At 42.6% G+C, this 26,278-nt stretch overlaps 1 protein-coding gene and 1 non-coding gene across 23 annotated transcripts in view; both read left to right on the forward strand.

Annotated features, from left to right (window-relative positions):
• Pum1 (pumilio RNA binding family member 1) overlaps positions 1 to 26,278 on the forward strand; it is a 125,289-nt gene that overhangs the window by 78,247 nt on the left and 20,764 nt on the right. For 12 of the 22 annotated variants that reach the window (XM_059255053.1, XM_059255052.1, XM_059255056.1 and 9 more), the window contains 8 exons: positions 3,839 to 3,932; positions 6,415 to 6,531; positions 10,307 to 10,455; positions 13,285 to 13,423; positions 14,180 to 14,323; positions 15,277 to 15,570; positions 16,649 to 16,885; positions 25,912 to 26,179. In XM_059255053.1, the coding sequence (XP_059111036.1) occupies positions 3,839 to 3,932; positions 6,415 to 6,531; positions 10,307 to 10,455; positions 13,285 to 13,423; positions 14,180 to 14,323; positions 15,277 to 15,570; positions 16,649 to 16,885; positions 25,912 to 26,179 (1,442 nt within the window). The remainder of the gene's footprint in view (positions 1 to 3,838; positions 3,933 to 6,414; positions 6,532 to 10,306; positions 10,456 to 13,284; positions 13,424 to 14,179; positions 14,324 to 15,276; positions 15,571 to 16,648; positions 16,886 to 25,911; positions 26,180 to 26,278) is intronic. The other 10 variants (XM_059255058.1, XM_059255059.1, XM_059255064.1 and 7 more) reach the window with 4 other exon arrangements.
• On the forward strand, positions 13,528 to 13,600 carry LOC131905417 (small nucleolar RNA SNORD103/SNORD85). The gene has a single exon (XR_009377929.1). It is a non-coding gene; the product is annotated as a small nucleolar RNA SNORD103/SNORD85 (small nucleolar RNA).

Consider the following 26,278-nt stretch of genomic DNA (forward strand, 5'->3'; position numbering starts at 1 on the left):
AGGAGAAAGTTGAGGCACAGTGATGTTAAGCAGCTGACCCTAAGTTTATAGTAGAACCAAGCATAGGAGTTAACGTTGTCTGGTCTTAAGGTCTGTTCGTGAGCTTTGGCCATTGTATGGCCCTAAGATGGTGAAAAATTAAGACTCGTATTAGTGGTGGTGGTGGTGGTGGTGGTGGTGGTGAGGCTTTAGCTCATTGGTTCTGTGCTTGCTGTGCAAGACCCTGGATTTGGTCTCCAGCACCAGGAAAACAAAGAACAACCTACACTCAAGGGAGCAGTTCATTTGGGAGTGGAGTGTGCCTGTCTTCTGCAGTTCCTGATTTATGTTCAGACACTATACTGCTCTTGAGATCAGAGAACCCCACCATGCTAGAGTGTTCAAGGTGGCGGGTTTGTCTAGTTGTGGGTTTTTTTCCTCTTTTAGGTTGACCTTGACTTCTGGATTCTACTCTAGAGTACTGGGATTATTTGTGTTTACTAACATGTAACAACATGTAAATGCTAACAACAGTAACATTTTTATGCTATCTAGGTTTATAACAGTAATGATACTAAGATATCTCTCTCTCACACTCACTCTCACATGCTGGTATTAACTATCTTTTTTTATTTTTCTTTTCTTTCTTTCTTTTTTTTTTTTTTTTTTTTTTTTCAGAGCTGAGGACCGACCCCAGGGCCTTGCGCTTGCTAGACAAGCGCTCTACCACTGAGCTAAATCCCCAACCCCAGTAACCATCTTTTATAAAATGTGCACTGCATGGTAGTGCTGCAGTGTGTGTTTTGAAATGCCCATTTCTTTTTGGAACAGGAACACTGTCTTCTGTAAACTCATGTAGTGAGGGACAAAGAAGGAAGTCAAAGCTGTTTGGCATCCGATACTCAGATTGTTCCTTCAGTATTTAGTGTGTAAGTCCATCCCTACATGACTTTGAAATAGTTGCTAGATTTCTCCTGTGTTCTCTTTGAATGAATTGTAATCAGCATAGATGCTCAGCACGACTTTGCTTCCAAAAGCACATCCTTGCAGGTCATTGGCTCCTTTGTGAAAATCATGACAGTGGTAGCAGAACTCAGGAGCTTGCCCACAAGATGGCATTAGTGTGAGTTTTTCAGAGTCTGAAGAGTCGCTTGCCAATTTTCCAGTTTTGTTTTGAGTACTCTATTTCTAGTTAATACTGCACCATTTACATAAAGAGAATGTGCCAAAATTGCTGTAATCTAGTCTATAATCAAATCTGATGGCTGTGGATTCGTAATTAGCTTTTGTTAAATTGTTTACTACAAAATACTCTCAAGAAGAAAGTCTCCCATTTTTCTTATATTCACTAATTATTAAGCAATCCCTACCACAGGCTATATGGGAGCCCTTGCAAGGCTTATATGTTCTTTCTGTTATAAGTAATGATCCTTACCTTAAATGTGACCACATGATGGCGGGGGCTACAGATTTAGATTTCATGGGATGATTGATTTATGGCTTGACACATGTATTTCTGTGTGTATTTACAGTGTGCAAATAATGAGTTATCTAACACTTCATGAAGTACATAGTGAGGCAAGTCTGATGGAGTGGGATTGGATCATGTCAGGATATCCTCAGCAGTTACATTATCTGTGTATCACCTTTATCTCCCAGCTGTACATGATACTGAAGTCCAGCAACAGTGAGGCTTTTCAGTGAGATGGGCTTGTTCACACTAGGGCCGTGAGTGGTGGAAAAGAAGCGAATAGAAGCACTTGTTAAGAATGTGACTATTTTCAGAGGTTTTAGGTTTTGACTAGGCTTTACCTTGGTTTTCACTTACTGTTTTTAATATTATTATTAATAGTACTTGAGTTTGAACCCAAGGCCTCATGCATGCTAAGTGAATGTTCTGCCACTAAAGCTGTATTCTCACCCTCTTTTTATTTTTTGCCTCTTGGATACCCCTCTTGTGTGGACTGTCTCCAGCTGCTACAGACACTGTTCTTGAGATGAACTTGTAAAGCCTACAAATGCAGCTTCCAACTCATACTGACTAGCTCCCATCGTGGGATGGACAAGTGTTTTGAATGCTTGAGAAATCTACGAATCCCTCTATTTGGGTGCTTGGTGTTTATTAGACGTAGACAAGGCAATGCCTCTTCATTTTTAGCAGCAGCTTGGTGAAGGTTTTGAAAAGGAAACTCAAAGTATTTTAAAAATCTGTACTGGATTATATTTCTTATTTGTATACAGATTGGCAAGATGAAATTTTTTTTCTGGTTTATAGGAGGATTGAGGTATAGAGAATAAGATACAGGTTAAACTGGCCACCTTATTCAAAATACGCAACTTTTTATTTAAAAATATTTTTAGATATATTTTATGTGTATGAATGTTTGCATGTATGTATGTATGTATGTATGTATGTATGTATGTATGTATGTACCATGTATTTACTTGGTACTCATGTGGGTTCTGAAAATTGAACCTGAGCAAAAGCAACAAATGCTTTTGCTGAACCATCTCTCCAGCCCCTCAACTTTTTGTTTAAAATCAGCCTGTTTATGTTTGAGACAGAATTAACTATCTCTGTTGTATACATTAACAGTAAGAATAGTTGCAGTGATAATTTAGCTGCAACTATTTGGTAATTTTGGGGAGATGACACCTTCTGATGTGTCTTGATAAATACGCCTATTGTTGAAGGTCTGTACTATCCGTTACATATCACCCAGTGATGTGATCTGGGCTGTGGATGGGTCCTGTAGAAAGAACAGGTGGTTGAAAGCTATATTCTGGGAATAGGGCTGTTCAGCAATCAGCCACTCAAGAAGTCTCTGGAAGGAAGCCTGTTAAGACCCTTCACAGTCACGTTGCCAGTTTCCCCTTTCTTCATCATTATTCATGATAAAATATTATGTCTAGGAAAGCAAGGAGCAATAAGATATTGCTCTTAGCTATATCCCTGCTGCTTGCATAGTAAATATTTGTTAAATTAATGGATGAATGATTGGCTGTTAATACTCGATATTAATATGTACATTCATGGGATAATTTTAGTGGGAAAGTTTTTACACTTTCCCTCTTTTTTGTGAACTAAGAAGTATGCTAGGTATGAGTTTACAGTTCAAATTTTATTCTTTTAAAATTTTGTGTGCAAGTGCAGATGTTACAGCATGAGTGGTCAGAAGACAGCCTGTGGGTCCTGGGGATTAAACTCAGGTTGTTGGGATTGGTGTCAGGAAGCTGCTGAGCTATTCTGCTGGTTCACAGTGAAAGTTTGTACTTCTGTTCTTTTCACAGAATGAAAATAGTATGAAGAATAAGATGTAGGAGACTTTGAAACTCCCAAAGCCAGGCATTTCTCTAATTCATTCATTAGGAAAGGCTGCTAGTTTAGGAAGTTATGCAGAATCACTTCCCCAGAGAATAAAGTAAACTCTCCTCATCTTCTCCAAAGCATGAATAGGTGAGAATTCAGTGCTCATTGGGACTGAAAAGTCTTGAAGGTAGACTAACCCTTGGGGTGATGTGGAAGTCACTTTGCAGTATTCTAGCCCAACTTTAAGGTGTACTTTAGTCATTCAGTACTGTACATTTGCTGGTAGCCATTAGGGATTTTATATATGTGTATGTCTGTTGTTTAGGGAGCATGAGACATATCTAGTCTATGAAGAGGGGGAGACTAAATTGAGATGGTGAGAGAGGAAAGACAGAGTGAATCATTATTTCTCCAGCAAGTGGAGCAGGTGTGAGGCAGGCATCCTGTTTCGTCAAAAGTATCATTTGTAACAGAGGCTAATGAAATTAAGAGATTTAAAACGTCATTTCATAGGAGAGTTCTAGCTATAACATCTTTCTCTTGTTTCAGCTATTCCAAAGACCCAATGCACTTGCTGTCCAGCAGTTGACAGCTGCCCAGCAACAGCAGTATGCGCTTGCAGCAGCCCACCAACCTCACATCGGTAAGTCCTTAAGCCCTTAGCTCTCTTGTTATCTAGGAGAGGTAGATCCTGGGAGAATCCAGTAACGTAATCAAACAAAGTCCATCCTAGCACCTGGGAGGCAGAGTTTGGAGGATAGTGTGAGTTCAATCAAGGCCAGCCTGGATTATCCAGTGAGACTTTGTGTCAGAAAATAGAAAAGGCAACAATGGATAGAATTCAGGAAAATCCATTGTACAGATAAAATGGCCTTTTTCTTGTGTTCACTTGTCTCTAGCTCCATATTTATTTTATTTTTGTTGTGCTAGACCCAAACTCATAATATTCTTTGGTATCCATTTTTTTCTGTACCTTAAATGTATCAGGATTTAAATAACTTACTAGAGAAATGACCACTGATGCCTTTTCGTAAGATTTAAGCAACAGTGATGGGTGTGGTGGTGTACACATTTATCCCAGCACTGGGGAGACAGAGGCAGGAGAATCTCTGTGAGTTGGAGGCCAGCCTACTCTGCCGTGAGCTCCAAGCCAGCCAAGGCTATACAATAACATCCTATCCTCCCAAATAAGTAAATGACTAGATTTCAGCAGCCATGATTGGGTTATTGAGGTTGTGTACAGATAGTGTGTCAGCTTCTCGGCTCACTGAGCAGCAGTGGTGCTTTTCATTGCTTTTAGAGCTCCCTTCCAAGCCTTGTCTTGTCCCTCTGTTGGGATGGGTTTGGCAGGTATTTCAGTCTTCACCTGACGACCTGTCTACTATTTGGACCTCTGTTTTTAGCTTTTTGAGACACAGTCACTGTGTAGTTCCAGCTGGCTTCAGACTCATGTCAATTCTCCTGCCTCAGCTTCCCAAGTGCTGATATTACAGATGTGACTGCTGTGCCTGGCAACCCTCTCAGACTTAAGGACTCTTTAAAACAAAATGCCATGACTACAAATAAGTTGGAGTGGAGATTTCTTTTATTCTTGCTTAAAAAGTACACAGGCATGAGCAGAAAAGACAAGGCAGCCCTGGTTGTGGTATGCAAGGAAGAAGAATGCCTAATCACAGCCTAGTTGACACAAGAGTGGGCCGCCATTATACACATGTAAATTGTAGTCTGTATTAACACCAATATCTTTTGGGGGGGAAATGTTTTTAATGGAAATAAGTCCTCACTTAATAAGTATTTTGAAACAATTTTAATAGTAAAATTGAAAAATTAATGTCAAGGGCTGGAGAGATGGCTCAGAGGTTAAGAGCACTAGCTCCTTCCAGAGGTCCTGAGTTCAATTCCCAGCAACCACTTGGTGGCTCACAACTGTCTGTAGTGAGATCTGGTGCCCTCTTTTGTCATGTAGGCATACATCCTGGCAGAATACTGTATGCATAGTAAATAAACAAACCTTAAAAAAAAAAAAAGAAAAATTAATATGAGTTTGAGACTTTGATATGGAACTTAGTGTATACACAGTGAATTCAGTGTCTGCACAAGGCCCTAGATTCAGTTCCCAGTACCACAAATAAAACAGTAAAATTAATGCCTAAGACTCTAGTTTACACTTTAAAACTGTAACAGGCATTTTTTATCATGGAGGAAGAGGGGTCACCAGACATTCAGGAGGCTTTTGGCTTGGTCTTAGCACGGAGCCAAAACAAAAATGATATGTAAGTGATTTGTTACCAACGTTTTTTTAATAAAGATGGGATGTGTGTGCACAGAATGGTCTAAACCAGGTATGGTAGTCCACCACTTGAAAGATCGAGGCCAGGGGAGTATAAGTTCAAGGCCAAGTTAGGCTACATAGTGATACCCCCATTTCAGAAAGCCAGCCAGAGCTGGGATGATGCTTACTGGCTAACAGTGTTTTCTGGGAAAGCAAGAAGACCTGAGTTCAAATCTCTAGTACTCACACAAAGGCTAAGTAGATTCCAGCTTTGGGGAATGGAAACAGGAGGATCCTAAGAGACCTTGCTGGCCTGTCCATGTAGCCAAAATAACAAGCTTCATGTACACCAATAAAATGTGTCTTAAAAAATACTGTAGGAAGCCATAGAGAAATGGTTCTCAACCTGTGGGCCCTGACCCCTGGGCGGGGATTAAATGACCCTTTCACAGAGATTGACTATCAGGTACCCTGCATGTCACGTACTTATATTATGATAACAGTAGCAACATTACAGTTATGAAGTGACAATGAAATAATTTTATTGTTGGTGGTCACTACAACATGAGGAACTGTATTAAAGGGTCAAAGTATTAGGAAGGTTGAGAACCAGTGCTGTAGAGGAGGGCACCCATTGTCTTCCGTTGTCCTTCCTGTGTACACACACAGATACACAGACACAAATGTCACTATGACTTTTTATATTGAGGATATATTATCGTTGTGAAATTTCTCCCTACCTTAGCCTATTTTTTCTCTTCCCTTCCCTTCATCTATAACCTGGAATGCTAGCCAAATTATAGAGATGTGTAGTAAGTAGGGCTGCAGTTTGGTCGTTTGTTTTTACTGACAGGTGTGTTTCCAGCAGGTTTAGCTCCCGCTGCGTTTGTCCCCAACCCATACATCATCAGTGCTGCTCCCCCAGGGACGGACCCCTACACAGCTGGATTGGCTGCAGCAGCGACACTCGGTGAGACATCTACTGCATGAGGGATTTGCTCACCTGCTAGAAAAGTCCTTTGAAATGGGCATGCCTTCTTTCTACTCTGCCAAATACGTGTCTCCAACAAATACGTCTCCTGATTTCAGCGCCAGTCTTTTGCGGGTCAGACTTCTCTGCTTAGCTGTTATTACACCACCCTACCTCACCCCCAGCCCTGGATGATCATCTATCCCAGACCACAGTAGCTTGGATCCATCGAATTGCTTGCTCATGTTGCAGGATATTTGCTCAGCTGTTTTCAACTGGTACCATAGGGAATCCATTCTGTTTCTTTACCTGCTCTTTGCTTTGTGGCTTTCCCTGCTTTCACTCCTCCAGATGGCTTTAAACACAGATCTTACCCCTTCTTCTTCCTACTCTGCAGTGTGGCATGCTGCTGTTATTTGATGCTGTTATTGAGCATATAGCTCATCATCAGAGCCTAAGGAGATGATGGCTGTTCCTTGGAATTAGTATTACAAAGGGAACAGTGTTAGAATTCTGAAGATCGGCTGAGGTTTGCTCCATATGTGTTGTCCTCTCTCCATGACCTGTGTGTGGCAGCTGGACCCATGCACCGCTCTTCCTCCTTCATGGTCACATTGGCTCACACCACACACCACAGCCAGTTTCCTTACTGTACCAACTTGGGCCTCTGTCTGTACCCGGGATGATTTGCTTTTAGTCTTGATTCCCTATTGTTTCTCTGTTGTTTTTATTGTTTGTGGATGGATCTTGTCCTTCCTTGAACTTTGTTTTTTTTTCCCCCCATTTGACTGTGTGGCACAGTTGCTGTCTCAGAGGGGACATAAATATTAAAGTTCAACATGAGGACAAAGACAACAACCTCTGAAACCTTTGGGGTGTACACACATCCCTTTAAGTTACGCTCATTTCAACTGGGTATCTGTGTGAGAGGTCATCAACTGTGTGGTCTGCGGTTCATTTATCTCTGGTGTGTAGTTTTCAGTGATGATGTCACAGCAAGCTTGGCATTTCTTAGATGGATCTCCAGAATTGCTTCCCTGGTTATGATGGCATCTTGTTTAATACTGCTCCTTGCTCTGCCTTTGGGGAGAGTGGAAAGCTCTGTCAGGTAGTGTGATCTTGGCTGGCTACCATTAACATTTGCCTCACACGTCTTTTGCTGTGCACTGTCCTTAGTGCTTTTGCTTTGTCTGAGTTGTTCAGTAGTGACTTCACAGCTCAGAAACTTGGAGTTCAGAGAACTGTGTTATGTTAGGTCACACAGTTGAAATCTGTGTGGTCAAGGTTTTAGCCAGGTTTGATTCTGTGATATTGAGTGGCTGTGCTACCTTGAGCTATCTTTTCTTTATTGCTTAATGTGTATGACTTGAACAGGGAGCGAGTTTCTGAACGATGAATGTGTAGTTAATGAAATGATAGATTGGTGGTTAACAGTTTGCACATGAGCTGGACTGCAAATGGTTTAAATGGTTTTAAATGGAAGGAAGTATTTTGTTAACATGGAATTTTAAGCAGGCGTTCTGATAAGCCAGTTTCAACCAAGCACTTGGGGGTGTTTAATTTTGGCCACATGACGAAGGTAGAGTAATGGGAGTGCCAGATGAAGGATTTGAATGTTAAGTTTTTAAGGCCGTACGGCCACACTCTTAACCAGCTATACCTGCTGTGTGAGCAAGGAAACCGAAACGCATGCCCTGGGGTAGTTCCCTTAAGTGCCTTTCTCTCCTCCCCGTGCTGTGCCTTTCTTTACCTTAACAGTATTTGGACCCTGGTCGGGTGAGTTTGGAGATCATCATTTTCTTTAGTTGGAGATAAGGCTTTAAAACTGTTTAGGTTCCAACAAATTGACAAACCATTTTAATCCGTTTGCTTATTGTAAGAAGTTGGTTCGTATTGTGTGGGTTTTTTTTTTTTTTAAGACAGGGCTCTCTGTGTAGCTTAGGAGCCTTTCCTAGAACTCACTCTGTAGCCCAGGCTGGCCTTGAACTCACAGAGATCCACCTGCCTCTCTGCCTCCTGAGTGCAGGGATTAAAGGCGTGCGCCACCACCGCCCAGCATGTTGGTTCGTATTGTAACATAGCTTTCCTCAACAACACTGTCATTGTGCAGCTGGCTGTAGAGTTTCACAGTGGGCATTCTTGGTCATGCTAAGCCCATAGGCACTGAACAGCCCCAGCTAGAAATGTTGCAGCCTATCATTAGGCAGTGGTGCAGTCTGACTGACTGGTGCTTTAAAAACTGGAGAGAGTGTGCCAGTTTCATTTTGTTTAATGAGAAGCAGCTCCTCTGTCTGTACAGCTGTACTGTTTGAAACATCTCTTTGGAACACAAGTGCTGTGCTTGCTCACTGTTAGTGAGTCAGGCTGAACATGCTTAGCCCTGTGCTGGGACCCAGAAAGAAAATTGCAGGCATGTTTCACCAGCTTTGAGAGCTGTCTTCGAATACTTTCTCCATTTTTTCTGTAAGTTCTTTTTTTGGCGGGGGTGGGGGGAGTGGGGGGTGGGGGGGTGTTTCGAGACAGGATTTCTCTATGTAGTTTTGTGCCTGTCTTGGATCTCATTCTGTAGACCAGGCTGGCCTCGAACTCACAGAGATCCGCCTAGCTCTGCCTCCCCAGTGCTGGGATTAAAGGTGTGTGCCACCACTGCCACCTGGCTTGTAGGTTCTTTTATTTATGTAAAATATACTTACACAATTTACCTTAGAACCCTACCACTGCCTGCTGGGGAATGCACATCCTTTGTGTTTTCCATCACCAACGTCTGCATAGAATTTTGACCTAGACTTTCGTCCCACCTAAGTTACTCTCTGAGCCATCCTTTTTACATTCAGATCTGCTGCTTTGCTCTGTGTGCAGACACTGGAATTGTCATCACCAGAGAAAATGGACTGCTCACTCGGCTTGGAGCAGAGTGCTTAGTTTCATTCAGTGTTGTGGTCAATGGCCCTGTGGTCAGTCAAGGTTAAGTGATGCTATGCTTTGGTTTAAATTGCAGTCATTGAAATTTAAAACTTGATGTACCAATGTCTGAATGTTTGTTGTGTGAATGACTTGTGACTTTAAACATGGAAACAGAAAAAAAAAAAATCAAGGGGTTTTGAAATTATGTGGTGGAGGTCCTGTTATCAGAAGGAAAATAGATTTCTTCTGGAGTTAGTGACGCAGGGGCCTGGTAACCCTGTGAATGAAGATAGATCAGAGCTGAAATTTGTTCTTTTCCTTTCTGTTTAAAATCATGCCGTCTCCATTTATTTCTCTTTCAGCAGCACACTTTGTCTAGTGTCCGTCCTGAATCTTTTCTTTCTCATGGTGTAAACATAACTTCTGGATGGGTATGCTGGTCCACATATGTAATCCCGGCACTTGGGAGGCTGAGGCAGGAACATCTCTAGGTTGAAGCCAGATGTGCTAACAAAGCCAGACCTTGTCTGGAAACAAGACCTTGTCTCAGGCAGTTTCTCCCTTGGTTTAGGCCCATCCCTTCAGTTCCGCCCCCAGCCTCTCTCCTTCCAGTAGCTTCACCACCTTACGCTTACATTGTCTGACTGTAGTGGAGTCCTGCCTTCAGAAGACGGTTGCGAGGAGGGTCGAATACAACCTGTGTCAGTCTGTGTGTCGTGTGTGTGTGTGTCCCCCCCCCCCCCGTCATAATTATTAGCTAGCGCAAATCTTTGTGTTCTTTAAGTTAGTGTTTTTTTAAATCTCATCTTTCAAGATCTGAATAATCCTAAAAATCGTTCTTTCTAAACTTCTCTTTCCTTTTTCTGATTAGGCCCAGCTGTGGTCCCTCACCAATATTATGGAGTCACTCCATGGGGTGTCTACCCTGCCAGTCTTTTCCAGCAGCAAGCTGCGGCAGCTGCAGCAGCAACAAATTCTACTCAGCAGAGTGCTCCACAGGCCCAGCAAGGACAGCAGCAGGTAAAGGCAACACCAGCCACTCCTGTGAGGGCAGCTCATGATATGTGCTACTCACAGGCAGTGTCCCTCTTCATCCTAGACTGATGAGAGCCTGTGTGTGCTTATGTGTGCATTCGTGCAAACCACTCGTAGATGATGTTGATCCTGTTCGTAAAACTAGGTGCCTGTGTATGTTTGTGGTGTGCGCAACTCACAAATGACGGCACTCTTCATCCTAAGATGCTGAGTGCCTATGTGTGCACACCCGCATATTTGTGCCAGTGCTCATTTAGCTATTCATATTATTGTTGTTGGGGGTTATGTGGGCCAGAGGTTATCCTCTGGTGTAAGGAGCCATCCATCTTTTTTTGTTGAGACAAGCATCTCTCATCCAGACCTGGCACTCACCAATTAAGTTGGATGGACTGTCTAGCCATTGAGCCCAGGGATCTTCCTGTCTCTTGCGATTTGTCATTGGCACTCTGTGCTAGGGATCGAGTTCTGGTTCACATGCTCAGGCAACAAACACTTTAGTGACTGTTCTTTCAAAAATGCCTTTCTCTCTCTTTCCTTTTTTTGAGGAGGGGGGGGAGTTCCACTATACAGCCCTGGTTGTCCTGGAACTCATGGTGTAGACCACACACTGCCAGAATGTCAGTTGTGCTTTTAAATTTAACTAAGGAAATACTAGTTTTGTTTGCTCTTTTGGTGCCTCTGTGCCCCCCCCCCCAGTCAAAAATCTCTCTATGAAGCCCAAGATGGCCCTGAACTCATTATGTAGCCCAGGCTGGCTTTGAACATGCAACGATTACCTACTCAGTCTTCTGAGTGCTGCGATTTTAGGTATATGACACTACACTCAGGTTGATTCAAATTTCCTGTAAAAGAGTTGCTTAGAGAGGTATACATACAGTTAATTATCTAGCCAGCAGGTACACAGTGGCTCTTTAGGCTAAAAATATCTCCATTCTGCAGCTGTCTGCTGAGTACCACTTACAGGGCATTGTAGGGTTTTGCCTTGCCAGCCAGAGTAAAGTGTTTTTAAGACTGAACTTTGAAACACTATTAGATGAGATCTTAAGCCTGTCATACATATGTTAACGTAAATGTGTGAGTGTTTTGCCTGATTGTATATATGTGTGACTGGTACCAATAGAGGTCAGAAAAGTGCATCGGATCCCCTGGAACTGGAGTTGGAACGTGGTGGTGTGAGTTACCATGTGATGCTAGGAACAGAACGTGGGTCTTCTGTAAGAGCAACAAGTGCACCTTATTGCTGAGCCGTCTCTTGGCCCTTCTTTTTAATTTTTCATTAATGGCATAAGTCTGTGACTACATATCTGACTTTAGTAAGTTGTGAGGTGTATTAGTGGCTTTTCTCTTGCTGTGATAAAACACCATGTCCAAGGAAGTTCATAGAAGGAAGAGTTTACTAGGGCTTATGGTTCTAGAGGTTTAGAGTTTATGATGGTAGAGGGAAGGCATGATGGTAGCAACCTATCAAACCACAAGCTCACCGCAATTAGCATTCTCCCTCCCACAAGGCCACACCTCCTAATTTTCTGAAACAGTTTTATCCCATGGAGACAAAGTAGCTAAACATGAACCTGTGGGGGCCATTCTCATTCAGTGCTCCATACATGATGAAAAGGAAAGATCATGGTAAGAATTTGTCTTTTGGTTTGGGAGTTTTCCCCGTTGGTATTAGCTCAGAGGATTTTCCTAGCATTTGTGAAGCCCTGGGTTTCGTCCCCAGAATCATGTATAACTAGTGGAGGAAAGATGATAAAAAGTTCAGAATCACTCTTTGCTACATATTGAGTTTAAGAATCTCTGGGGACAAAAGGTGATGTGTGTATGTACAGCTAGATCCCTCACATCCGTGGTTAGACCTGTCTGAGCTGCCCCCTCCTATTCCTTTCTGTCCTTTCTTCACTCACTTCACTCTGGCATTGAATTGTCTCCCTCCCTCCCTTAGATTTATTCATTTTTATTTTCTGTGTATGAGTGTTTTGCCTGCATGTGCGTGTGCATGTGTATCTGGGAGACCAGAAAAGGGAATTGGCTGTATTAGAACTGGAGTTACAGGCATTTGTGAATTGCCATGTTGGTGCTGGGAATTGAACCTGGGTCCTCTGCAAGAGTTCTTAATGTTAAGCTAAGCTGTCTTTCCAGCCCCTTTATTATCTTCTTTATTGACTAGAATACACAAACTTTGCCTGTTTATATAGTTCGGTTTTTATTGTGTGATCCATTGTAAGAGTTAACTATTTGATTAAAGAAGCAATCTCTCTTTGCTATGTTCTGCTGTTTCCCACCCCCCTTTCCCCTCTCTTTCCTTCCCTTCTTTCCTCCTCCCTTTTTGTTTTTTTTTGAGATAGAGTTTCTCTGTGTAGCTCTGGCTGTCCTCAGACTCAGAGATCTATCTGCCTCTGCCTTTCGAGTGCTGGAATGTAAGTCTACCTGGCAAACTCTACTGTTTGTAAAGGTTGTGTTTACAACTAAGGATACTAAATGGAAGTTTTAATATATACTAGGATGAACTGAATTTTTATCTTAACAGCCATGCCATGTGATAAAACCATTATACGAAACTTTTTATTGTTGGGTGGTTCCAGGACAGCCGTGCCATGTGATAAAACCATTATATGAAACTTTTTATTGTTGAGTGGTTCCAGGACAGCCAGGGCTATGCAGAGAAACCCCCACTCCTCAAAATGAATAAAGAATTTAGTAGTAAGAAAGAAATGTTTTATTATTGTTGACATTTAAAAAGCTGACTCTACCAGGGCATATAGCATGTCCTCAATAAACTTCTTGTGAGATGACATTTCTGCCTCTTATTCCTAGGTTCTTCGTGGAGGGGCTAGCCAGCGTCCTTTGACCCCAAATCAGAACCAGCAGGGACAACAAACAGATCCCCTTGTAGCAGCTGCAGCAGTGAATTCTGCTCTTGCCTTTGGACAAGGTCTGGCTGCAGGTATGCCAGGTAAGGTTGTGCTGATGTTCCTAATACTTTGCTGGGTCAAAAAAGTGTGCATTCAAGGAGAATGGCCAGTGCTTTTGGCTTGTCCCAGCCTTTTAGGATTGGCGACTGGCAGGGATGATACATACTTGCCCTCACTTAGACCAGAGGTCGTTGATGAGAGCTTTGTTCTGAGCCAGTCATTGGTCATCCTTACATGTGAGAGATCTGTGAGTGTCCCCACAGATTAGAATGGGAGCTTTATTTTGTTGGCAGCCTTTTTCTCTTCAGGATGAAGCGTGGGCATCCTGTTTGAGGGATAGTCTTTGGTTTGGGTCTAAATGTTTGTGTATTCAAACATGTAAGCCTATAGGAACCATTCTTTTCCAAACTAGCATGACAGCTTAGAGTTACTATAGATTTTAGCAACTGGAATATGGAGATTTTATTCTGACACATCAGCAGCCTCAGTACCCAGGCACCTGAGTAAGGTTACCCCTGTTGTTAGGCAAAGAGCCTGTGATTTCAAATACTGTCCCACCAATACCCATTACTGATGAGATAGTCTGATAACCTACACAGCTATGGCTAATGGATAGGTAACATTTACAGGAAAGTAGCACTGGAGTGCTGTGAGATTTCATCTTTAGAATGGCCATGTGGTTTAATGCTTACAAATGTGTGGTTCAGGAATTTGCACCTAATACTTTGCACAGTGGTAAAAACACTGGCAGCGGAGACTGATATTGTCTGTATTTGTGTGCTGTTCACTATACCCAGGTTATCCAGTCTTGGCACCTGCTGCTTACTATGACCAAACTGGTGCCCTCGTGGTAAATGCAGGGGCGAGAAATGGCCTTGGAGCTCCAGTTCGGCTTGTGGCTCCGGCTCCAGTCATCATTAGCTCCTCAGCTGCACAAGCAGGTGAGCTTTATTTTGGAGGAAACTAATGGGTGGGGTGGTTGACAGCAATAGTCTTCAGATAGGGTACAATGTGCTTTAATTGAAAAATCTCAATATAGGTTTTCTTACCCTGTAATATTTCCAAGAGAATCAGAAGCTGGAAAGCAGTCTGGTGGATTCAGATTCTGTTGGTGGTTCTGTGGCACTGGATAGATTCGGGATCATGCACAGGGAATGGCACTTGAGGCAGTATTCCAAAGACTAACAGCACCTTGTTTCTCAGAGGTTCTTTGGGCGGGCTTATTTTGGCATAGTGATGAGTAGAAGACATGGGAAACCTTGAGAGAACTGGCAGAATAATGAATTGATTGACAACATGGTGAAGTTTTCTTTAAGATTTTTGCATGAGTTTTTTAAAAATGAGAGTAAGCTGGGGGCGGGGGCGGTGTTAGCACATCCTTCTGATTCCAGTTCTCAGGAGGCAGAGTTCAAATTCCATTCCAGTCAGGGTTATATAGTACAACTCTGTCCCTAAATACATATGTACATACAGGGACTGTCATGTAAAGAGCAGTATGTTAAAAAGAAGAAGTTGAAAGTGTATGGATAAAATAGTTTCAGGGGAAAAAAATCTCCGTGGGCATGTATAGAATTTGAGATTTTAGGAAGTAGTTGTATTTAATGCGTCTGTATAATGCTTGAGCCACTTTCAAACTGGAGACACTTAGATCTGCTTCTAGCAAAGAGAGCTTGCCCTGTGCAATTTTCACTTCAAGTCAATAATAGAAGTAAGACAGAAGCTTCTGATGAAGGGATCAAAGATAGATTTGTACAGTTCTTTACAAGGTCGGTGTTAGCCTTGAGAAGATAAGGTAGTATTAACAATTTTCTTTTTTTTTTTTTTACATGGATGTAGTACAGTCCGTGTGTGGCCAGTGCCTTACTCTAATGGTTTGCTGCTTTCTTCTGCACAGCTGTTGCAGCGGCTGCAGCTTCAGCAAATGGGGCAGCTGGTGGTCTTGCTGGAACCACAAATGGACCATTTCGACCCTTAGGCACCCAGCAGCCCCAGCCCCAGCCCCAGCAGCCCAGTAACAACCTGGCTTCCAGCTCCTTCTATGGCAACAACTCTCTGAGCAGCAACTCCCAGAGCAGCTCCCTCTTCTCTCAGGGCTCTGCCCAGCCTGCCAACACGTCCTTGGGATTCGGAAGCAGCAGCTCTCTTGGTGCCACCCTGGGATCGGCCCTTGGAGGGTTTGGAACAGCAGGTAGAAGTTAAACTGAGAAGCTGTTAAAATGATTTTGAATAAGTTTTATAATCTTTCTGGAACCCTGACAATGCATGGTACCCTGCACAGATACCACAGGCAGTCTGGATCAAGTCCCTGAGAGTCTAGCCAGTCCACTTAACCTTTGAGATGTTGGACTACAGAAATCATTATGCAGCCAGAGCCTCTTTAGGTCCATGCTCATGTTGCTACTTCTGCTTACTTTGTCAGTTTGTTTCAGGCATTGAAAACTAGAGAGGTTCTTGCAGGCATTAGGAAGCATGTGGAGGCAACTAGGGCAATGTTGATGTTAAGCTGAGGAGAAGGAATCACTGAAGGTCACAGGGCTGGGTGCTTCACATTCATCATTGTGCCCGGGGCTTGGTTTGACTACCTTAAACAGTTGGGAGTTTTATCTATAGTGTTTTGAACAGTGTTAAGGGAGATGCTGTGGAACATTGGGAGGAAGGATGCTAGACCAAAACTTTGTCTCGATGGGAGAAGCGTGCAAGCATGTAGTCTGATGGACAGTGGGATACTTGGAGTGGTTATCAGCAGTGTGATTTCAGAACAGAAGGGCATGTTTGAGAGAAGGTGTACTAACTGGAGCTGTAGTCTAGCAGTAGCTCCTGATGGAGCCCACCAAGACGACAGGCCTGCATAAAAAAGTCTTGTGTAGTGGGGCAGTGCCCTGCTTACACATCTTTTTTCTGTATTCCATTTTTCTGCCAGAACCTTTTGGCTGATGAAAGGCATTCTTTCTAGTTCATTTCCTTTCACTTTTCCCATAGCTCATGTGGCCGTCAAAGCTTTTTAATCTGCCCCCATCCCATATCTGTGACACTAAAGGAAGGTAAATTTGGCATATTTGTGTGATGGCTTGAATAATAGCTCTGTTAACCCAAGCCATGTCCTCTTTATTACTTATTACTCTAGAACTGCTACATTAACAGTTAGGCTGTCTCTGACACATTTGCGGTGGTAAGGAGTCTGGATCAAAGTGTTAGGAACAGGCCCCTGGGCTTGTTCTTCAAAGAACAGGCCTGTTCTTATCTGCATTGTTTTAATTCCATTTTAGTTGCAAACTCCAACACTGGCAGTGGCTCCCGCCGTGACTCCCTGACTGGCAGCAGTGACCTTTATAAGAGGACATCGAGCAGCTTGACCCCCATTGGACACAGTTTTTATAACGGCCTTAGCTTTTCCTCCTCTCCTGGACCCGTGGGCATGCCTCTCCCTAGTCAGGGACCAGGACATTCACAGACACCACCTCCTTCCCTCTCTTCACATGGATCCTCTTCAAGCTTAAACCTGGGTAAGAACCATTATCTAACACCACCTCGAACGCTAGAAATCTCTTGCCACCAATGACATTACAAGTACTTTGCATAAACAAAGGATACAAATACTTTGTGGTCCCTTTATCCTAGAAGTGTCTTGGTTTCTGTGCCTTTGGTAAATACCTCAAGTTGCTCAGGTTTACCTGTAGCTTTACAGCAGTTGGGGATTGCTTAGCATCTGGATACACCCTGTGTATTCACTCTCGCTTCAGTGGGAACATTTTACTCTTGGGCAAACACAGTAAACCTCATCCCAGTGAGGCAGAAGGACACAGAAGCATGGTCACTAGTACAGCACCTGTCATGACACCACACCGAACACGTTGCTTACTTTCTTTGTAGAGTCTTCTCTTGCCTTTGTATAAAAGTTAGTAGCTTGCTTTTTCACACAAAGCATTTCACTGATTTTTTTTTTTGCCAGATTCATAAGTATTTATAAATGTGCTCCAAACTTATGGTCTATTAATAACTGGATTTATATACTTTCCCCTGTCATACACTTAGATTCTTTTATGTGTGGGATTTTTAGAAGAGACATTGGGTTCCCAACAGCAGGCTTTAAGAATAATAGGAAAATTATAGTAGCACTGGGCAGGGGTGCAGATTTCTTACCCAGAAACAAGGCATGTCGTCCCCGTCCCCCCGTCCCCCCCGTCCCGTCCCCCCCCCGTCCCCCCCTCCCCCCCCCCCCCCGTTTCTCAGGTATGGATTTTGAGGTACTAATTTACTTTCCAGATGGGGAAAGTTGAATTAGAGAAGTGGAGATCACAATTTATGAGCAAATGGCGAGGTGAGGGTGCTATTATTTTGTGTTGGTGACTGACTTTAAATGAGAGTGTCTTGGACAAATCAGGATACGCTTACTAGAAGATTCTGTCTTTGCCCAGCATGTTTAAATGTGGCTTTGGAGAATTGGCAGTGAGGACTGAATAAAAATGATAGCATAATTTCATTTGGAGAGACATTTATACAAACTAAGAAAAGTTGGATGACGTCTACAATAAATAGTTGTTATTGTCAAAGAATGGTGTCTTTAAGTTTGAAGGCACGTTTCACACTCTGTGTGTGTGTGTGTGCGCGCGCGCGCGGTGCATGTGCGTACTCGAGTATGTATCCAGATGTGTGTGTATTCTGAAGTGGAGAGAACTTAGACGGACATTTCTTACTGGCTGTCCACATGGACGGATGAGTGGATGGGGTATGTTGGACAGCAGTGTTTCTCAGCAACAGAAAGCCTGGCTGCAGTGTAGGATCAGGAGGGGATAGGCTGAGAGAGGGAAGACTGAACATTCACTGTCTACATTTACCTGCCTGACTTCTTGCGCCTCTGGGAGTCATAGGGCTAGGTTAGCAGTACCTCATTCCTCGTGTGTTGGTGGGGGAGCTTTCCAGAGCTTGAGTACCTTGCCTCGCTTGTCTTGTATTTTTTTAAAATTTCAAATCATGGATTTTCAGTGTATATCCTTGTTACATGATGTGCCCAGTTTTTTTTTTTTGAAAGAGCACATTATAACTAAATTTATAAAGTTTTGTTGAGTTGTTTGTGTGTTGTTGTTGCTTTGTTTTGTCAATATTTTTGGATTTTAGATTTTTTAAAAAATATGTTGGGTGTTTCACTTGCATGCATGTTTATGTACCCTGTATGTCCCTGGTGTCCAAAGAGGCCAGAAGAGAAGGTCAGCTCTCCTCAAACTGGAGGTAGAAACAGTTGTGAGTCACTATGTAATTGCTGGGAAGCCATCCTAGGTCCTCCAGAAAAGCAGCCCATGCTCTTGTCTGTTGAGCCATCTCTCCAACCTAGCTGTCTTCTAATTAAACTAAGTTTTTGTTTTTTTAAAGGTGGCAGCCAGATGTATCCTGTGGTTTGTAGTTTTTCAACTCCCGAACTTAGTGCAGTGGCTCTGGGTGTTCATACTGATCTGAGAATGCTGCAGGCAGGAGGCCTTGCCTCTCTGCAGCCTCTCTGCAATCACCGACTCAGTCGTCAACATGTGGTAGACTATTCTAGGAGAGCAGTTGACTTGCCTAGGAATTATTTCTGTGTGCCTAAGAACCTTCAGTGGCTTTCCGTTTGTTTCTGTTTGTTTTCAGTTCATTTCATGTAGACTGTTGAATAAATGTGATTGGCTGTAAGTTGTGTGGCTGTCAAGGTAAAGCTTTTATAGTATTTACAACCTCTCCTACCCACCATTTGCACTGCATCCTGATCTTAACTGCAAATAACAACGATGAATTTAGCTTGCAGTTTATTTTTTTCTCTGTTTTATATTGGTCTGTGATACATTATATGCCAATAGGGAATTCCTTCTTACTGAGCATTTTCCGTTTTTGTGGACCCATCACCTTTTGTCCTGCCACTCCCATTTCCCGGGCACTTGTACCTGCTCTGGCTGTTACAGGAAATCCAGCTTTGAATATTGTAGTGGAAGATCTTGTAGATGTGCTGTCTTCCTAGGAGTAGACTGTGTGTTAGCTTTATGATCAGCCTTTCTTTTTTGTTGAGAGAGTCTATGTAGCTCTGGCTGGTCTGGAACTCACAGATCTGCCTGCCTCTGCCTCTGCCTCTGCCTCTGCCTCTGGGTTGCTAAGTTGTATTCATCTTTCTTTTTTTGTATTCAACTGTCCATCTGTTGTATAGGTCGATGTGATGGTTTCACTTCTTACCAAAAGTATACGAGGATTCCAGTGTCTCTACTTCTTCATTAACTTTTTTTTTTTTTGGTCTGATTTGATAGAGCTGTTTTAGTGGACATGTGGTTTTATTTTACATTTGCTGCTGCCTTGTGATCCTAGAGCATTTTTGGGAGGAGGTTGAGACAAAGTCTTAACTGTAACCTAAGCTCCCCTCAAACTTGGAATCCTCCTGCTTCAGCCTCCCAAGTGCTGATTTTATATGCCCTGGCTTTAGAGCATTGTTTTATGTGCTTATTAATTTTTAGTCACCTTTGAAATCTCTCCTCATGTGTTTTTCTCATTTAAAACTTTGCTTACTTGATTTATAAGAAGTCTTTGTGTTCTCATCTTTTGCTTCTCCCATTTAAAAAATGGTGTCTTTAAAACTTGTCAGTTTGAATTTTGGTAATGTTTACTTTATTGAACTTTTGATTATCTAGGATATATGGTCTCTTTTTTTTGGTTCACTTTTCTAATTTAACTTTAAATTATGTGTAGGTGCGTGTGCATGTGAGTGCACAGGATGAAGCGCAGGTGGTGGATATGAGAGGTTGTAAATACTATAAAAGCGTGTGCAGTGAGTGCAGGTACCCTGGAGCTGGAGTTGTGAGCTACCTGACATAAGTGCTGGGAACCAAGCGGTCCTTGGGGAGAGCAGCAAGTGCTTTATCCCCAAGTTTTAGTGTTTTAACTCCTAAATTGAATGTGGTCATTTTGAGTTAATGTTGTCATCTTGTGGGGTAAGGGTTCATTCATCTTGGCTTATGGATGTCTAATTGTTCCAGTACCTTTTTAAAATTAAATTTTTTATTTCATGCTCATTCTTGTTTTCTCTGCATGTGTGTCCTTATGAGGGAGTCAGATAGATCCCCTGGAACAGACAGTTGTGACCTGCCATGTGGTTGCTGGGAATTGAGTTTGGATCCTCTGGAAGAACGACCAGTACTCTTAACCACTGAGTCGTCTCCCTAGCCCATCCAGGACTTTTTTTTTTCCCAGCAAAGTTTGTAGTTTTCAGTGTGTGGTTTAGATGCTACTCTGAGTGGAATTGTGTTCTAGTTTAGGGTTGTTTCGTTTTCAAAATATAACTGAGGTTTGTATACTAGATTTATTCAGAAAACTTACTGTTTTTTCTAATGATTTTAGGTATATTTCCAAGGCTTTCTATATAATAGGATAACAAGAAACATACATTTTGTCTGCATTGCTGGTCTTGGGGGATAATGTTTGTTTATTCGTCCTGAAGTTGGATATTGTAATGGACCTTTTATGAGACTGAAAAAGCTTCCCACAATTACGAGTTGAGTTTTGTTGTGAGTAGGTTTTGGTATTGCCAGGTGCTTTCTGTCTTTGTTGATCATGGTAGAACTCATTTTGTGAAGATTTTTGTTGAGTTGTACATCTGTTTTCATGAACTATAGGTATTTTCCTTTTGTGTAATATATTTGTGTGACAAGCTTGAAGTCAGGGTGGTATTGACCTCTTTTTTTTTTTTTTTTGGTTTTTTTTTTTTTTTGGTTTTTTGAGACAGGGTTTCTCTGTGTAGCTTTGCGCCTTTTCCTGGAACTCACTCTGTAGCCCAGGCTGGCCTCGAACTCACAGAGATCCGCCTGACTCTGCCTCCCGAGTGCTGGGATTAAAGGTGTGCGCCACCACCGCCCGGCGGTATTGACCTTTTATAAGTATCCCACTCTCCTATAGTTTCTGGCATTCTTTCTCCTTTAATTGTTTATAAAATTTACCAGTAAAGCTATTTTAGCTTATTTATAGTAAGATTTTTAGTTACTAATTTACTTTCTTTATGGCTGAACTCTTATGTATGGCTTTACATTTTATGTATCTTTTGAGACAGGGTTTTCTCTGTGTATCTCTGCCTCTCTTGGAACTCAGGGTAGACCAGGCTGGCCTCCAGAGATTCCCTCTGTCTCTACCTCCTGAGTCCTGGGATTAGAGGTGTGCACCACCACCGCTTGGCAGGTTTTGTATTTCTAAAATCAGGTTTGGTAATGGTAATTGGGCTTTGTAGGAGATGCATCCATTTCATATACACTCTCAGAGTTGTCCTAAATTGTAATTAGGGCTGGTGTGATAGTTAAGCTAGTATAACTCTTGCCATGCAAGCCTTGGCCACTTATGTTGGTTGGATGCCTTGGACCCACATAAAGGTGAAAAAAGATAACTAACTCCACAAAGTTGTCTTTTGACCTCCACTGACATCACCCTTCCTCCAATTAAAAATATATGCATGTTTTTTTAAAAGAAAGTTTCTTTATTCTCTCCCTCACATCATTCATTCATTCATAAATAGGTGCATATATACATATATTCATTGTGTGTAAACATACACACAGTTCGGAAAAGCATATGGAATATGACTCTAAGCAAGGCTGATGATATAAACAAGCATTCATTCCACATAGTTGAGCTGTGGTCATGTAGCTCATTTGCAGTGTACATGTGGAAAGATGAAGCCCATGCACCCACACTTTTATTTAAAGGATCTCTTTCATTCAGTCAAAGTGTTGGGGTTGTGTCTCCTTGGGCTCTTTCAGAAGTCTGATGTTAGTACTTTCTGCCCTGCTTGCCCATGTGTCTTGTGTTGTACTCATCATGCCCCTGTTCCCTGGTGTCTTTCTCCATGCTTACTGTTTTCTGCATACCCCAGTTGTGCCTTCTAAAGCTCTTGAGAATCAGAGGTAGCTGAGAGAAGTTCTAGTTTTGTGTGATCTGCAGTCCTCCAGCTTCTTGGGCTCCGGAGAGCTGCACTTGTTCCCACCTCCACAGTGGAAGCACAGTGCAGTCCTGCTGCACTCCTAGTGGGGTAGGAGAGTTCTAGGGGTTTGGTTTTGTTGTTGAGACAGGGTCTCTCTATGTAGACCAGGCTGGCCTCTGCCTGAGCCTTCCTAGTGCTCCAGGGATTAAGGTAGGCACACTTGGAACCACCATTTAATTTTGTTAGCACATAGAAGTCTTTTCTGCCTAAACTTTGTCTAACTCAGGTTAAACTAGAAACAGGAACCTTCCTCAGGCCCTTGTCATCTGTGAGACTCACTGACTGGACATGTTTTAATGCAGTTTTCTTTTCTTCTTTTTAAATTTAGACTCAGGCTGGCCTCCAACTCACAGAGATCTACCTGGCCCTGCCTCCCGAGTGCTGGGATTAAAGGCTTATGCCACCACTGCCCAGCTGAGAGTCTTTTATTTTTTTAAATATTTAGGTGAACACAGCTGCCTCTTTTATGTATTGGAGGTGAGGATATAGCCCAGTGGTTGAGTTTTTGCCTAGCATGAGTGCCCAAGCTTCAGTCCTCACCACAGAGGGGAATGTGTGGTGTGGGTGTGGGTGTGTCACCGGGTGTGAGCCCATGATGACAGAACACAAAAACCTCTATAAACAGCTAGAACACACTTTAAGTAGGGCATCTAAGCCCTCAATTGCTATGGAATGTTGCTTCAAGACACTGTCAAAGTATGTAGAAAATGGGAAAGTTGAGCCAGCTTTGAAGAGCCCTGTGTTAATTGTCCCTTTTAAAAATGACTTTCAGACACAAACACCACTTAGAGTGATTTGTGCACACAGATTCCTGCAGGTGGGATAACTGCTAGGACCTAGACAGGTATGGGTTTGTTTGTTTGTTTTGTTAGGTCTCTTTCTCGAGCTATCATTAAATGCCAAGCATTCCTAATCCAAGAGCAATTTGACCAGTAAATACTGAAAATCTGTTGTTTGCTAGATGTGTTTTCAGAAAAGGACCAGAGGACCTCAGGTGTTGTTTGTTTGTTTGTTTTGTTTTGAATCTTCAGTTTTAAGAATAATTGAGGTAGTGCTTTAATGTATGGAGAAATACTACTTGGCCCGTGCAGAATATATCTGTAAATTGCCAGATAACTTACCCAAGAAAGTTTTTCTCTTCAGAGATTTGTATATACTTCTTTTCTCATTATTAAAAGAGCCAATATGTCAAAATTTGAACATAAATGTGTAATTTAGAGGTATGTTAGCTATCATTCCCTCTAGCTTTTTGAATTATGTATTAGTATATTTTTTGCCACAGTAATGAAGTCTGGCTAATGTTCACTTCAACAGTACTGCATTTATCAGTGTGTATAACTGGAAATTGAGAGGGAGGGCAGTGTGGAGGACTATTTGTTGAATTATTCGCCTTGGTGCCAAGGACCTGGCTTCCTTTCAGCATATCTTCTCCAGTGACCCGCTGACACAGTACCTGACATTACTTTGAATGTTGTGTGTGTTTGTGCTGTTCCTTCTTAGGTAATATGCTTAGTGTGACCACCACGTCTGCAGTACCTGCTGCCTCAACCACCTTGTGACCATTTCTTTGTCCTTCTCTCCCTAAACAGATAAGAAAGAATGGTTTCTGACTGAAATGGAGAGCAATCATTAGGCTCCCCCCCCCCCCCCCCCATAAGTCCATTTGCGTTTAGAAGTACTGTGGGATGTGAAGAGAACAGCTTCTTGAAGAATGAGGAAAGTTGATGTAACTGAGCCTGAAAACAAGCCACATACAAGCTGTAGGAGCTGTGACCTTAGGGCGAAGGGCCTTGCTTTCCCTGGCTATTAGAACTTCTGTGCATTGCATTTTTGGAAGACAGCTTTTTCTCTCAGGCTTTAGTTTCCTCTTAGGTAAATGTCCCGTTGAGAACCATGGGAAGCATCTGTGGAAGAACAAAGTATAGATGGACACTCAGGAACTGTTTTCCACAGTGTAACTTCAGTAGTTGTTGTTGTTGTTGTTATTAGTAGTATTGTTTTAGCTTTTATTGCTTTGACTGAGATCTAGACTTTTGAAGCTGGGTCCTGGAGTTTGTGGAGAAATCCAAGTTAGGTCTCTTTCTCTAGCTACCATTAAATGCCATAGTAAGTACTGTTCAGAACGTGTGGAGATGGCAGTGAGCAGTTCAAGTCAGTGGCTTGCTCATGGATTTGGGATTGCTGTTCATCGTGGGTTTTGTGGTTGATGTGGTGTTTCTCGATACTTAGCTGTTTTGGGTTGGTTTGTTTCTAATGCTTGGAGGAAAACAGCCTGGTGCTGGGATGCACCTCAGTGGTAGAGCTTTTGACTAACATGCGGAAGACCCGATGGCATATTCTTTTTCATGCACTAAAAGTTAAAACATATGAACCAAGCTGGGTTCAGTGGACACACCTTTAATCTTAGCACTTGGGAGGCAGAGGCAGGTGGTTCCCTGAAATGGAGGACAGCCGGGGTTACACAGAGAAACCCTGTTCTCAAAACCAACCAACCAAACAAACAAACAAACAACCACAACATTTTTGTGAACCTTAAGAAAGATTGAAAAGCAAGGCTCCCTGTTAACTTACTGTGCTACTTTGTTGTGTGCACGTGTGTTGTCATGTGGAGCCCAGTGCTGTGCCTGTGCTTGCATAGACTCTCCCTCCCACTGACCCACACTCCAGCAATGCTTTACTTTTTGTCAAGCCTTTTGGTCATAGCTCTGTCTTACCTGTTTAGGGACTCAGTTTATACCCTGTTCACCAATCAGGGCAGTACTATGTGGCATGAAAGGTGTTTATTGCTACACCGTATAGACTTTGTCCCATGGAAGTTGTTAACAGCTATCTGTTGATGAGGACTTTGAAAACCAGCCATCTGCTTTAGATGGGAGATTTCCAAATTATTCCTTCAGAGAAAGCTTTCCAGGAGTTTCCGGTGTATGAATTCCCTCTCCTTATACTACTGTAAAGCAAATGCTCTACCACTGAGCTATATTCCCACCCATTTGTGCTGTTCTTAAAGGATGGCTTCAGCTGGGAGTGAAGGTTATTTAGGAATGGAGTGAGTCCCTGTAGTGCTCTGAGTGGATAGACAAGCTCAGAAGCCTCGGTGTGCTTTGTATTTTCTGAGTCCTTACTGCAGATGCTGTGCCCTATTTTATTAAGGACATACAATGTATTGCTCCATTCTCCTTTTTAGGAGTGCTGGGGATTCACTCAGACCCTCAAACATGCTAGCAAGCGCTCCCTCTTGGAGCTGCTTCTCCAACACTATAGCACCACGTTTGCTATTAGTCTGCTGTCAGTGGTTAAAACAAAACCACCACCAAACAAACAAAAACCCCAAATAAATACTTCTTTCTCAATCTTTGTGCAAATGTTTCCTTCCAGATTGGTGAGTGGGCCTTATGAAAGTCACAGTAGTAGTAGAATTGTCTGATCGTAACACAGTGGCATGGAAGAAGTGAGGTGATGCAGGCTTGTGGAAGGGGGGCCGGGAGGGGGTGCTTTTTCCTTTCAGTGAGGTTCCCCTAAGCACGGACTCAGGTTTTTCTGTTGTGTAACCAACAGGGGGACTCACAAATGGCAGTGGAAGGTACATCTCTGCCGCTCCTGGTGCCGAAGCCAAGTACCGCAGTGCAAGCAGTGCCTCCAGCCTCTTCAGCCCCAGCAGCACCCTCTTTTCTTCCTCTCGTTTGCGATACGGCATGTCTGATGTTATGCCCTCCGGCAGGAGCAGACTTTTGGAAGATTTTCGAAATAACCGATACCCTAATTTACAACTACGGGAGATTGCTGGGCATATAATGGAATTTTCCCAAGACCAGCATGGGTCTAGGTAAGGACCTGGCTTTGGCCCCAGTATAACTGCAATCTGTTCTGTATTCCATGCCTTAGATAGGTACATGCCACATCATAAAAGCGTAGTACCTTTTGT

The sequence above is a fragment of the Peromyscus eremicus genome, chromosome 2, assembly GCF_949786415.1.
Source record: "Peromyscus eremicus chromosome 2, PerEre_H2_v1, whole genome shotgun sequence".
Classification (NCBI taxonomy): Eukaryota; Metazoa; Chordata; class Mammalia; order Rodentia; family Cricetidae; genus Peromyscus; species Peromyscus eremicus.